General features: G+C 33.2%; 1 protein-coding gene across 2 annotated transcripts in view; it reads right to left on the minus strand.

The window, feature by feature from the left end:
* LOC148955543 (small subunit processome component 20 homolog) overlaps positions 1–14,913 on the minus strand; it is a 165,537-nt gene that overhangs the window by 23,491 nt on the left and 127,133 nt on the right. For both annotated transcript variants that reach the window (XM_089102742.1, XM_089102751.1), the window contains 4 exons: positions 10,140–10,445; positions 7,671–7,948; positions 2,587–2,842; positions 1,199–1,364 (listed from right to left, as the gene is read on the minus strand). In XM_089102742.1, coding sequence (XP_088958868.1) covers positions 1,199–1,364; positions 2,587–2,842; positions 7,671–7,948; positions 10,140–10,445 — 1,006 coding nt within the window. The remainder of the gene's footprint in view (positions 1–1,198; positions 1,365–2,586; positions 2,843–7,670; positions 7,949–10,139; positions 10,446–14,913) is intronic.

A 14,913-nucleotide genomic window follows, 5' to 3' on the forward strand; every position in this document is an offset into this window, starting at 1 on the left:
CTCAGTGTAAAATTACTCCTGAAACTTTCCTCTCCATGGAAATTACCCCGGAAACTTTCCTCTCCATGGAAAATTCCCCCCCCCCCGCAAAATCTCCCCTGCAGAAAATCCCCCCCCCACCTCTACAGAAACCTCTACAGTATGGTTCTCTGATACGCTGAATCTGATGGTGAGATTTTCGTTAAGATTCATTGATTTTTAGAGGGTATTTCCCCTTTTTTTCCAAAATCAGTCAAATTTCCTCAGGCTCGTAGCTTTTCATGGATAAACTTAATATTCTATATATTTGGAATCAGAACAATAAGCCAATTCTTTTGATTTATCTATTGAGATCAAAATTCCGTTTTTAAAGATTTGGCTACTATTTAGCCGTGTCACTCCTTACTTACAGTTTGTTACCACAAACTGTTTGACAGCATTATCTTAGTTCGAATGATTATAAATTACAAACAATACAAATCATCTCAACCATGTTTATCTTGTAAAAAAGCGATTTAAAACGAGATTACCGTATTAATACTCTTTTGAAACGTGCAAATGCCATATTTTTCCTCCTTTAATTCCTTAAAAACTTAAACGTCATTTAAATTTAAATATTTAATTTTAAATTAAATGTTTAAATTTAAATGTCATTCATTTAAATTAAAGTCGTCATTTAAATTTAAAAATTTAAACAAATCCCTTTGTTTAAGAATTACTATTTCATTGGTCCATCCAATCCTCGTGTACGCCTGTCCTTTTTGGGATCCTGGCATCTTCAATGACTGGTCCGACAGAATAGAGGCAGTGCAAAACGGAGGTCTAAGAATGTAAGGCCCTGTTTGGAGAGACAATCTGGTCAGCCTTAAAGAAAGGAGAGCAAAAATTTTCTTTTGTTTTGTCAACACTACCTTCCATAGCCCCCGGACAAATCCCCTTTTCACTAGTCAATTTTCCCCCCTTCGACTTCACTTCCCTCGTTCTGCTGCATTTTTGCCTCTATAGATCTTTCCACTGAAAGATTTTTTTGCGATTGTGATAGCAATTTTCCAGAAATAAATCTTCTTACATTAAACTGAGTCACTTTTTAATCTTCCTTTTATATTGAAATAAGTATTCTACCAATCTTGCATTATAATTGATCTCATTTTGTTCCTTTACTTGGCTAATTTTGGTACAAAAATCTCAAAAAAAAAATCAAAAAAAAATCAACAATTACCTTTAAAAGGTGTGACCAAGGGCATCAGTCTTCTATGAGTAACAAACTTGGCAGTAATATTGAGCAGATCATAGCTCTTATTCCCTTTGGCCTCCTTGACTTTGGCCACTATCTGTGCAACCTCCTTCTCTTCTGATGTTTCTCCAAACAACTCTTGGATACAAAGCTAGAAATTCAGGAGATCACATCTTGCGAATTACTGGTTTTACACAAACATGTGGTAGAGTCCTCTCTACCTCACCCCTCCCCCTCATTTCTCTTCATCTTTCCTGAATAAACCAGAGAGATTATGTATGGCCTTTAAGTATGGACACGTCCCTAGACGTAGGTTGTGCTCTTTGTAGAAGAACAAAAAACTTTAATTGCCTCTTCTTGATCTGATTTTCCCAAGAAAAGTGTGAATATTTCTTATGCTGGTATATAATGTCTTCTGGTCATTAGACTTGGAAAGACGTTAATTTCTTCAAGCACAGCGATAATTTTTAAGACCAGTCTACTTTTCCATTATTAAATGCGAAAAAAATTTTGAAAAAAATAACCAACAAAAAACGAGGGAATATGTTTGTTTACAATAGTGAAAAACTACAAAGCAAAACATGCCTTAGACTGTGAAATTAACTCCAGAATCCCTTATCAACGGAAAAAAAACTAATAAAAATATATAAAACATAAGCATATACACACCAAGTTTTAATGAAAGTTGAAACATTGAATGGCCCGAATTTTTAAAGCCTTTTAAATTTTTTTTGTTAATCTTTCGGACAGCTTAAAATTTTCCGGACATTTTCAGACATTTTCAGTTACGAATAATCCATTATACGACAAAAGAAACTTATTACCTTACCTAGAAATTAAATGTAATCGGACTGATATGGTTAAATTGAACTTATACTAAATAAGTCTAACACAAATTCAATCTAAGCTATAAGTTTCAGCTATAAATCCATAAATTTGCTTGACTATTTGGCCATGATCTCAAGCTTCATAAAAGAAACGAAAGGGTTCTTTGAGTAATTTTTTTTTCAAAAAAGGTTTTTTTCAAAAAAAAACATTTCTTTTTTTTCAAAATACTTTACAATCACCCTTGAAAGGTATACAGCAATTCCTTAAAAAGTACAGCTAGGAAGGTTGGGGGAAAAAGAAAATCCCTGAAAATTTCCAGCACCGTTTAGGAACCGTAAAGATTAAGAAGTGACAGGATTCAAACAAATAGAATGCAGTTGCGTGTATATTCTAGTCCCCTCGGGCTATATACATTCAAAAATTCGTAAAATTGTATGAACATGACTTTAAGTACTATCACCTTTTATGTGATGGATCTTAAAAAGTAGAAAAGATTATTTCGGTAAAAGAATTACATTTTAAAAAGCCAGGGAAAAAAAACTTACCTTAACAATGTCAGTAACAATAGGATCAAAATCACCCGGTTTGATTTGTGGCATCAAACCGTGTACTATTGCGTGCAACGTGAATATCAGCACATGTACTTGAAAACCTCGCTTCAATATAGCACTACTTTCTCGGATGAAAGCTGGCAAAAAGGTGGGCCCAAGAAAAACCATAATCTTTACAAGGGTGTCTCGCGCAGTCACACGGATACTGTCAGCCCGAGACTTCAGAAAAGTACAAATCTTCATAAAGATACTGAAAGAAAAACAACAGAGAAAGTTTTAATTAAAGCAGAGTTTGTAAGGCAGAAATAACGGTACTCCTAGGAAGGATGGAAGTCAAATGCTGATGGTTAGGAGGTCCCCAGGGATGCTAACTTTATATACCCCGAAGATTTTATGCAACTAAAAGTTTTAATGTCTATACTTCTATGTAGAATTTTTGCGGCATCTTTTAATGGCAGCAAAGATTGTTTTATTGCGCTTTCTACGAATGAAACCATTTCAAAATTATTTTATTGGAACAATTTTAGCTTCTATAAGCCGAAGTGAGACTAGCTGACTTGCTAAGCCGGACTGCGTTATTCAAACATTCGAATCCTACCTCTTCACATATTTTGTCTTAAGCTTTCCCGGGGCAAACATAGCTGCAATTTTATGCGAGAAACAGCGATAACCGTTCTTTTGGCGATTGCCGCACTTTCACCAAATTTCGTGGTTCGTTCTGACATTTCAAAACTACGCTGCACAATCATAAAACTTTAGTAGAAGGTTAATCAAAAAGTCGAACTGGAAGGTAAGACAGAACATAGACCAGCTTAGCATGGCAGCTAACCCCGTCAGGCGCTAAATATGTTAACAAAATTTAAACAAGAAGAACTTTAAAATAATTTCGTTGGAAACAAACTGAACAAAAATGTTCAACTGTCTTCAGATTCGGCAGTAAAAAAATACATGGTGTGGACTCAAAATATTTATTGCGAAAAATCACAGCTAATCACAGTTAATCAATGACAATCACAAAAAAAACGCTTTGCGAACCCCAGGTTAAATGATTTTATATCTATTCTTGTGTTGTTTTTCGGATTTAAAATAAATTACTCGATAAATTTATGATACTTAATTTTGGAAAAAACGTTCATGTGAGTGACGCCATATTTATATGCATTTCAAGAACATAAATTACATCATCTTACCCCGGGGAGTGGTCGTATTGTTTTAAGTGTCTATGAGGCATGCCAAATTACGCAGTATAACAAATGATTCTGAACAGCTAAAGAAAAAGAGATGCAACAAGAAGCAGCAAAAATAGCATTGAACTGCAAAGGAAAATATTGCACAGCCAAATCTGCTGTTATAACACAAAGCGAAATTACTGTCGAATGAAGGAACGTGTTAGTTTAGCGTGAGTGAGTCTGTGAAAGATGAACAGGAAGAAGGAATTAAGTTCACGCCACAATTACTTAATTCAATCGAAACTGCCGATTCCCCCCCCCCCTAAAATGAAGAAGTGTTGTTCTAGCGTCTGCAAAGATACACAAACAGATAGGGAGAAAATGAATTCACACCAGAATTTCTTAACCACTTTGAAATGGAATGAAGCTATTTTGGCATATGTTAAGGATAAACTGGAGGGAGGAATTTAATATATAGCAAAAAAAAACATCGTGCGAGTAACGTCACATTTATTTACATTGAAAGAACAAAAATTACATCATTTTTCCCTAGGGGTGGTTGTATTGTTTTTAGTATCTATGACGCATGCAAAATTAAAAGAGATGACAAGTGACTCCAAACAGCTAAAGAAAAAGGCATGGAACAAGAAACAAAAAAATTACATTGATTTGCACCCGAAAATGTTGCGCAACGAAATCCTTGGTTAGAAGACAAAGCAAAATTACTATGGAATGAAGGAACGTGTTAGTTTAAAGTGTGTGAGTCTATGAAGGATGAACAGGATGAAGAAATTGATTTTTAGTACATATTAATCGTGCAAAATTACACAAGATGACAAATGGCTATAAGCAGCTAAAGAAAATGAGATGGAACAAGAAACAAAAAATCCCATTGATCAGCAAACAAAAATTTGACCTAAAACTAAAGAATAACATGATAATTATGCTATTGCTCAATTTAGGTATTTCAGAAATTATAATAGGATAAGGAACGTGTTGTTGTGGGGTCTATAATGGATAAACCGAAAGGCAAAATTGAACTCATGTCAAAATTCAAAATTACTGATTTGCCACCCTTTAACTTGCAACTAAAGAATACAACAATGACTATGGGAATACGTAATTTAGATATACCAGAGGGCATAGACATTGGAACATTCCTACTTGCTACGGCACCGAATTATATAGCAACACCAATAAAGCAAAAATACAACGACTGGGGAAAAGCTTGGAAGGAAGTTTTTTGCTATCTATGATGTCGAGCGAAATTACACATGATTTCGAATGAATCCGAGCAGCTAAAGCAAAATGCATGGAAATATATCTTATGCAATGATGCACGAAAATGAAGTGCAAGCTAGATCTGCGGCTAGCAGACATGCCACAACACGCCATCAAAACGAATTCCAAAATAAAGCAATGGGAAATAGGGTTAGAAGAAAAGTGGCAGAGATTGTCACATCGAATCGTAAATGAGATCCGCGGTTAGAAGAGAAGTAACAATGAAAATCACATCAAGTCCCAAAATAAAACAAATCCTATAAAATGGTTGATTAACAGGACAGAGGAGTTGAATCCACTCCATAATTTCTTAATTCAATTGAAATTGCTGACCTGACACGTCATGACTTAAAACTAAAGAATAACGAAATAATTATGCTAATGCATTATTAATATATACAATACCGCCACCCGGGGCCCCTGATACTAAACATATGCATATATAAAGAGATCTATCGATTGATCTATTCAAAATGGGCTTACCTTTAATTCTGACCGAGTTGTAAATTGTTCCAAAAGGGCGTAGAAAAGAGTGTAATCCCTTATCTTCTAAGTAATGATTAATTCAACAATTTGGACATTTTCTGTGAACTTCGATTGAAAAGTTAAATAAGAATCGATCTTTAAGGTTTCAAGTTTCTTAAATTCTGATTTGTGAGAAAGATTTTTTTTTTTCATTTTGCATTTTTATTTTCATTTTGCTTTCCCGTAAAATTAGGAAAAGCAGACTTAGGCCCTTTTTGCAAAACGCCACAGATTTATCGACGAAAGAATACAAACATGCAACGTATGTCCAACGGATTTGCAGAAAGCTTGCTTTGAGGAAGAGAAAGCAACTCCAGAATATACAGCATAAAATGTAAAAGATACTTAGAAAGTTAGTAGATGATTAGATTTTAAAATTTTGGAGTAGAATAAACGAAACATTCTCCCTACTAAAGAAATAGATTTGAAAAACACTGCCTTTAATGTTGAATTAATTTTCACAGTGGCAAATCTTATCTTCAGAACATTTGAGCACAGGACTATAATGTCTTCATGATACTATTCGCAACCAAAACACGGAAAATGAAGAAAACGGGGTCTAAGAAAAAAAGAAATGGCAAGAACGGTAAGAAAAAAATAACGGAACAGAAGCAAAAACGATAGAAAAAAAACGGCTACCTGTTTTCTGTTTTTTTTCGTTTTCTCAAAAAAAAAAAAAAAAAAAAAAAAAAAAAAAAAAAACAAACAGAAACTGTTCCGACCCCCTAGTTTGGAGGCGAAAAGATTTTTTTTAATATCATATTTTAATTTTTTAGTCATTGTTTAATCTTGTAGGATAAAAAAGTGAATCTTTTCATATATTGGGAAATCCCCATAAATTTGTTTTGGAAATAACATTTTAGTATTAAGACTAATTTAGATAATGGCTACCATTCCTGAATCACCCAGACATGACAGTTTTTATTTATGTACCAGTTATTTAAGTGCATTTTTATTTTTGATTACAATGGGCTGCCTTTACTAGGTTACAGCTACAACAGTAACCATCATCATTCTAACGCAACAAACTCATACTTTATACAAATTAAATTTCGCTTGTAAACTTCATGCCTAGACAACACCTATTTCTATCTCAGGTACTTGTATGATATACCCCTACCTAATATTCTTCTAATATGTTTCTCTGACGTTCAATCCTAATAAAATATACCAAAGTAAGACAAAAATATAATACTTTAGAAACAAATCTGGGCTATATATTTGCATATTAGAGGGGGTGAGGGTGAAGTATACCGGGTCTGCATGTCTAATGTGTTAGGTACAATTATTCTGGATATTATGTAGTAAGAATTGTTTTCTAACTTAACACTGTCCAAATACTTTACCCCCCACCCCTAATGTGAAAAAATATTTCCCAAATTATATATTTTCCGTCTATTCTGTCACTTCTCTTTGTCTTGTCTCACGCTAAGCTGAAAGAAACTAACGAAAAAAAAACAACCGGTTATATAATGTGTCAATGAATGAACAACCTGAGCGGTAGGGGGTTTATCATACAAGTACCCTAACTCAAACAAGTAATAGCTGCAGTGTTACTTGCATATGACAAATACCCTACCTTTAAACAGATACCTGATGGATCTTCGAGAAATTTTTCTTTGAAAATTTAATCCCTAAACAGACGAAGTTGAATGAAAAGGACATACTTTTAACAAAAATTCATTTAGAAACTAATCACGTGCCCCGTAAATCAGTAAAATCAGTAGTTGTTAATCGAAGGAAAAGAAACAAAGTAAGAAATACTGTTTACATTTTGATTAGAATCTTATTTTATTTATTTGATTATTTCATTATTATAAATCAATATTTATTTTTAACATTGAATTAATTTTCAAATATTATTTACTAATTTGATAAAGTAAGTTGAATGCTCACGTTCAAGGCATCATCAGAATAAGTGGTTTCCCGAAACAGGATAAATTGTGATGATTCACAACTTCAAATAGAATAAGATGCAATAGTCCCTATTTTTAATCCCTAAACAGACGAAGTTGAATGAAAAGGAACTGCTTTTAACAAAAATTCATTTAGAAACTAATCACTTCTTTGACCGCAAAACTGCTCGAGAAAAATGATCCTTACCCTGGAAGATTCCTCTCAAGAGTCCCCTTGGGCAGCCCTTTTAACAAAGCAACCATAGCCAGGGCTAAAGGTACTCGCAAAATCTCTTCATCTTCTGGATAGTAATTTTGGCCTCGATTCACTTTATGCTGTGAATCTCGCTTTGACCTTGCAGTAAGAAGGCGGTGCAACTGAGGTAAGATTGATTTCATAATACTGTCATGTATTTTGGTGGCTGTTGTTTCATTTGGAGTAACAGTATGGGTAATACTCTCTTCTGCTAATGGTACGCTTTCATCCTAGAATAAAACCCTTTTTATTAGCCTTTCATAATGACGAAACAGACAACTGTTTACCAGCCCCCTCGGACAAGCCTCTAATTCTCAGGGAAACCATAGAACCTTTTTTTTTTTTTTTTTTTATGATAAAAAGCAAATTCACCTGTCACTAAATAAAACATTTTAAAGCTTCACTTCATATAAATTAATAATGGAAGTTACGTTATCAGATTTAAAATAAAACCATTCTTATTAGTCTTTCATAATGACAAACGAAATAACCAATTGTGGCAAATGATGAAAAGAATCTTTGCTGCCAAAACATTTCAGACTTTAATTTAAATAAACTTATAATCGAATTTATTTAACCAGACTTGATAGCGAGGAAAAGGAGAAATAACAGAAATGAATTCACATGGTGACACTGAACTGATTCCAGTGCCACCATTTCACCAAGAAAACATTATTTCAGATATGCACAACAGAAACATACAGAAAATTACCTTCTCTAAGAAGATTAGTCTTTATTCTGCTCAGGAGGCTATTTTATGACAAAAAAAGTTCTATAGCTACCCCGAGAATTAGAAGCTTGTCTCTTGACTTTCCGTAACACTACAGTCTTAAAATTATAGCAGCTTTTTATACTAATTTTTTTTTTTTTTAAGAGCCTAAAACTATGCGAGCAGAGCATTTTTACCGTTAATTTCTGTAAATAAATAATTACTTAGAAGACACAACCTTTACATTTATGAACAGAATAAACAAAGAAATAATAAAGCTTTCCAGATGTGAAGCTGAAATAATTTGTTTCTTTTTAGATTATTTAATTCACTGTCTCGATGAAAAATTGTACCTGTATATGTCTATATTTTTATTTATGTATTTCTTTTAGTTAAATCACAAAGAAATTAAGACAAATTGAATACTACTTTTCATTAAGTCCTAAACTCAACAATTCAGTAAAAATAAAACAGAGCAAGACTAGAACCATTTTAGTTCTCAGTTCATCTTCTGCACCGATCTCCAAAATTCAAAAGGTTGAATAATGATCACCATTTTTGTTCTCAGTTCATCTACTGGACGGATCTAACAAACTTCACAAGGTTGAATAGTGATCGCTATTTTAGTTCTCAGTTCATCTTCTGCGCTAATCTCACAAACTTCAGAAAGTTGAATAATTATCACCATTTTAGTCCTCAGTTCATCTTCTGCACGGATCTCACAGACTTTACACGGCTGAATAATGATCATCTTTTTAGTCCTCAGTTCATCTTCTGCACCAATCTAAAAAAACTTTACATGATTGAATAACGATCACCATTTTAGTTCTCAGTTCATCTACTGCACGGATCTAACAAACGCCACAAGGTTGAATAATGATCATCATTTTAGTCCTCAGTTCATCTTCTGCACCAATCTAAAAAAGAACTTCACAAGGTTGAATAATGATCACTATTTTCGTCCTCAGTTCATCTTCTGCACAAATCTCAAAACTTTTTGCATAAACTTGGAAGAAATATCATCAGCTCCATTTGGAGCCACCGAAACAATAAGCCTTTCTTATGTCTATAACACAGTTTATATAATTATCCAGTATGATCATTCCCTATCTCACCCATTATAAAAACCCAGACCGGGGTGCGAGTGCTCCAGAGAACGTAGAAACATAGGCGGCATCAGATCTTTTCACGGGTAGACAAGTCAGACGCAAAACAAGTGGAAACCCACTATTATGAATAATGCACTTAGTAACCATTTCTCATTGATAGACGCAAACACACTGATCCATAACTGCACAAAGAAGTGGGAGGAGCTTTTTGTTCGCACCGAGAACGAAGACCAGAAATGATCTGCGACAAGCTTACTGGATAATTATATAAACTGTGGTCTATAACTAGACTAGACTTTAAGAGAATTTTACAGAATGATATTTCAATATTGACTAGTAGTATTGCATAACTGAGTATTAGTTAGTTTCTATACAGATTTAAACATTTAGCAAAAACAAAATACATAAATGAATAACTTCAAATAATTTATCAACGTCGTTATGGACTATAGCAACCTTTCTGAAAATAATAAAGTTCAACAAGCTTAGGCTAGAATAAATAAAGAAAATGAATAAAAAAAATAAGACAAAAATTATAATAGATAAATACAAAAAGAAAAAAAAACTTATAGTGGAGTTGAAAAATAATAGGCAACTTCTCACCTTTGTAGCCCTCAATTCATCTTCTGTACCAATCTCACAAACCTCTTGTGCAGACTTGGAAGAAACATCATCAGTTCCATCTTGCTTCACATCTTCGGCAATCTCTTCAGCAGCAGTTTGTTCTGCTGCTTTTCGAATCGCTGCTTTACTATTGGCCAAGTTGAAATGAAAGCCATTTAGAATAGCAACCACGGTACGCACAGCTTGTTTTTGGTAATCACTGTTTTTTATCAGCTGCTGGAGGTAGTAGCGCAGGACCTTTTCATAGCTAAACCACGGTAGATTCTTTGAGATGGCGTTCATAGTCTAAAAAATATGAAAACCTAAAATAGAGACCAAAGGGGTTTTCTAGACGGGAAGGGGGGGAGTTAAAATACCCAGCGAATTAGTTTTTTTGGTTTAAGAAGTTGATCTTTTTCAACTATAAAAAAAAACAAGTTTTTTAAACTGAAAGTAAGGAACAACATTAAAACTTTAAACGAACAGAAATTATTCCGTATATGAAAGGGGCTGTTCCCCTCCTCAACGCCTCGCTCTTTACGCTAAATTTTTTTATTGTTTAAAAAAAAAATAGCATTTGTGAAAAAATAAAAATTTAGCGTAAAGAGCGAGGCGTTGAGGAGGGGACAGCCCCTTTCATATACAGAATAATTTCTGTTCGTTTTAAGTTTTAACGTCATTCCTTACTTTCAGTTTAAAAAACTTGTTTTTTTTTATTTAATTTTTGAACTTTTTTGAATTAATGGAGGTATTGATTACAGCTCAACGTATATGAATAATTAAGACAAAATTCACATTTCAATTTTATTTTTTTTGGTTAAATCGCTTTCTCAAAACTTGTTTGATTTTTTTTATGAACGTTTCAATTAGTAATAAATATATGTAAGTTACGAACTAACATCCGTAACGTAACGAACTTCTATATTCATAGATCTTTAATACGGTTCGCTCCCTAGTCAATACCTTGCTCTTTAAGCTAAAGTTCGAATTTTGTTCCAATTCTTTAAAAATGACCCCTTAATCACAAAGGCCGTTAATTAGAATAAATAGCTCTTTTAAAAGTACTAAAAAATCTTTGGCTTAAAGAGCGAGGTATTGACTAGGGGGTGAACCCAATCATATACGTAATATTTTCTGTTCATTTTAAGTTTTGATGTTGCTCCTTACTTTGAGTTGAAAAACTTGTTGTTTTTTTTTATTTAATTTCTGGTCTTTTTCTTTAATAATGCTGGGAAATCCGGCGCCCTCTTCATAGCAATGTCCCTTCCCCCATGAAAACTTCCTTCATGGAAAAATCCTCCCATATAACCCCCGACTCACACATCCCCCCCACCTACCAGAAAAAAAAACCCCTGAAAACGTCTGTATACTTCTCAATAACCAATACTATATGTTAACATTGGGTAAAGTTCATAACTTTCAGCCCCTCCCCCCCCCCGGGGACGTCGGGGGATTAAGTCATCCTAAAAGACATAATTATAATATTTTCGACCATGCTGAACAAAATAGCTATCTCGAAATTTTGATCTGATGACCTTGGGAAAAAATGAGCGTGGGAGGGGGGCCTAGTTGCCCTCCATTTTTTTGGACACTTAAAAGGGCACTAGAACTTTTAATTCCCGTTCAAAATGATCCCTACCACGATATTCTAGGACCACTGGGTCGATACGGTCACCCCTAGGAAAAAAACAAAAACAAAAAACAAATAAACACGCATCCGTAATCTTTCTTCTGGCAAAAAAAGCAAAATTCCACATTTTTGTAGATAGGTGCTTGAAACCTCTACAGTAGGGTTCTCTGGTACGCTGAATATGATAGTGTGATTTTCATTAAGATTCTATCGCTTTTAGGGGGTGTTTCCCCCTTTTTTTTAAAATAAGCCAAATTTTCTCAGGCACGTAACTTTTAATGGGTAATACTAAACTTGATGAAACTTATATATTTGAAATCAGCATTAAAATCTGATTCTTTTAATTTATCTAGTGGTATCAAAATTCCGTTTTTTAGAGTTTCGGTTACCACTGAGCCGGGTCGCTCCTTACTTACAGTTAGTTACCACGAACTGTTTGATTAAAGTAGTAACGTAAAACCTTGTCATAGCTAAACCTCAGTAAACTTTTTGATACGACGTTCATTGTCGAAAAATTAAAATTATTGAAAAAAAAATGGATCCAAGTTTTCCTAGGCGTGGGAAATCACCAATAGGGCCAACATTTGTCCATTATGCCATACAAGTAGTGAGGCAGAACTTTTTCCTAGATAAACCATGATAGATTATTTGACTCACTCAACTAATTTTCAATTTTAAATGGGAACCAAAGCACAGTTATCCTAATAACCACCAAAAATAATAAACCAATTAAGGGATTAAAAAAAGCACGAAAAGTATAATCTTAAAAATACATGCCCAAAGAGTTTGACAAGAAATGTATTTACAACAAAAATTCCTTTGCAGAATAAGTGGTTACTTTCAGATCAACCCATTCCTTGAGTTAGAATTATGATATTACTTGGACTTTTTCTTAGAGAAAGATCTAAACATACTTTAAAAATAGGAAAACTGTCCTTTTTCGTCGGTTTTCAACAGATTTTCAATGTGATTTTATATATATATATATATATATATATATATATATATATATATATATATATATATATATATATATATATATATATATATATATATATATATATATATATATATATAAATTGGACACTGAATTTCAAAAAATTAGTTCGACAGGTGGGTGGGACAGAATATTAGCTATGGAATAATAGCCAAATTTCAGTTTTTATTCTGAGCTCAAAATCGTAGGAGAACAAAAAAATAACATACCAAAACTTTCACAGGGAGCATAAACCTTGATTCACACAATATAACTAAAAATTCAACTCCTATTATACAGTTCTACAAAAACCAAGACAAATGAATTATTATATTGGTTTTTCTAGCTTTAATTACAAGGAAATTAGTGTATTTAAAACTTTTGTTATTAACAACAATAATTTTCAAATAACTGTATTTTCATGTACAAGATTGATGAATGACGTCATAATCGTAGGTTGTAACAATATGTTGCGCAAAAGTAAATATAAAATTATGATGTTAGCTACAATAAAATCAGTATGTTTTTACATAAATGATTATTATAGTTCATAATAATAGTATAAATTTACAACAAAATCCCTTCACAAGATCAAGAAGCTCAATAAAAATTTTGTCAGGTGTGAGGATTGTACCCACGACTAAGGAGCGGCTCGTATTGATACTAGCTGCTCGTATCGACATCTAGTCTCGAGACCTTGAGACTACCTATCCACGTCGCCTGGCCTACTCCAGTGCCCTCGTCCACTTGGCCAACCTGACATGTTGAAATGTAATATCTAACAGTAACGTCATTATTTTTTGTTTCACAAACATTGTTGCAGCCAAGATACAAACAAAAGGCACAACTGGTAATTTAACATGTAACATTTTCGCCAATCTACAAGAAAAAAAAAACATTCTTAAGGATTTCGAGAAAACAACTTTTTATTAAAAGAAAAAAATCTTTTGATAAGAATTGCAGGGCGTAGCTGAATAATATAACTTTATTTATCATAGCATATTTTGGATAGATAAGAAGAAAAGTCTTAGAATTAAGTTAGGAATACAGAAGCAATGATGAAACTGTAAGAAGGGATCTGAAACGTGGGTGCTTTACGAATTTTACAAAAAATTCTAATACTTCTAGAGAAAGATTGTCTTAGATGAATTTTAGGAACAAATTTATGCGGAAATATATAATATTAGAAAAATACTGTATTATGGGGAAGATAGATACATGTTAACTTAGTCAAACTGAAGAATAAGAAAATAAAGCAACGCAAAACAAAGAAACAACAGTGAAAATAGAATAAAGAAATATGCTTGCTTTTTCCTCCTTATTAATTTTCTTTTTATTTGTTTTTTCTCCAGCGTAGCCTCAGGGACACTTATAGGAAGCTAATGGGTTCAATGTCTCTCTAATCAACAATGTTTAGCATTTGATTTGGCCGTTCTCTATTTGACAAAGTTCGGTTTTAAATAAAGTGCAATTCGGGATTGAATTTCAATCTCTTCAAATGTCAGGTTTACTTGAATGACTAGCAAATACTATTGCAGGAAGGGAATTGTAACTAAATCGTACCTGCTACAACTGTTATTAATTCTGCTGCTACTACTTTTACAACTACTACTACTAATACAACACTTTTACTGCTTCTACTGCTCCTACTACTGCCATTAATACCAGATGCTAGTATTAATAACGCTACTCGTATGAAGGTGAAAATGTGACAGGATATTGAGGGATAGTTTGAACTAAATCAAAACACACTATGTGTATGCAGAATTCCAAAAGGGCGTATCTCAAGAATGGATTGAGGTATTAAGTTCGAACTTTAAGAGAATGCTTAGAGGGGAACATCAAACAAACGAAAAAAACTGTATACATTGAGGCTTTCAAAAGGGCATATAAGCAATCATAGGGAGCTCCGCTCCATTATAACTAGAAATATCACTGAAATTTTTAAAAGACCTAATTCGATTTGATATTAAAAATTTTAGTGCCATTTTTAAGAGTCGAAAGTGACTGGAGGGCAAGCAGCCCTCCTCCTGAGCTCATTAATTTTCCAAACACATAAATAAATAAAAATTTTTTTTGAATAAATCAACATAACAAAAAAACATATACCCCCAACAGAGAGCAAAGCTCGTAAAGTTGGGTATTAATAATAATAAAAAAAAAAAAAA

Source organism: Artemia sp. Qi Xiang Cuo, chromosome 2 (genome assembly GCF_049724085.1).
Source record: "Artemia sp. Qi Xiang Cuo chromosome 2, ASM4972408v1, whole genome shotgun sequence".
Lineage (NCBI taxonomy): Eukaryota > Metazoa > Arthropoda > Branchiopoda > Anostraca > Artemiidae > Artemia > Artemia sp. Qi Xiang Cuo.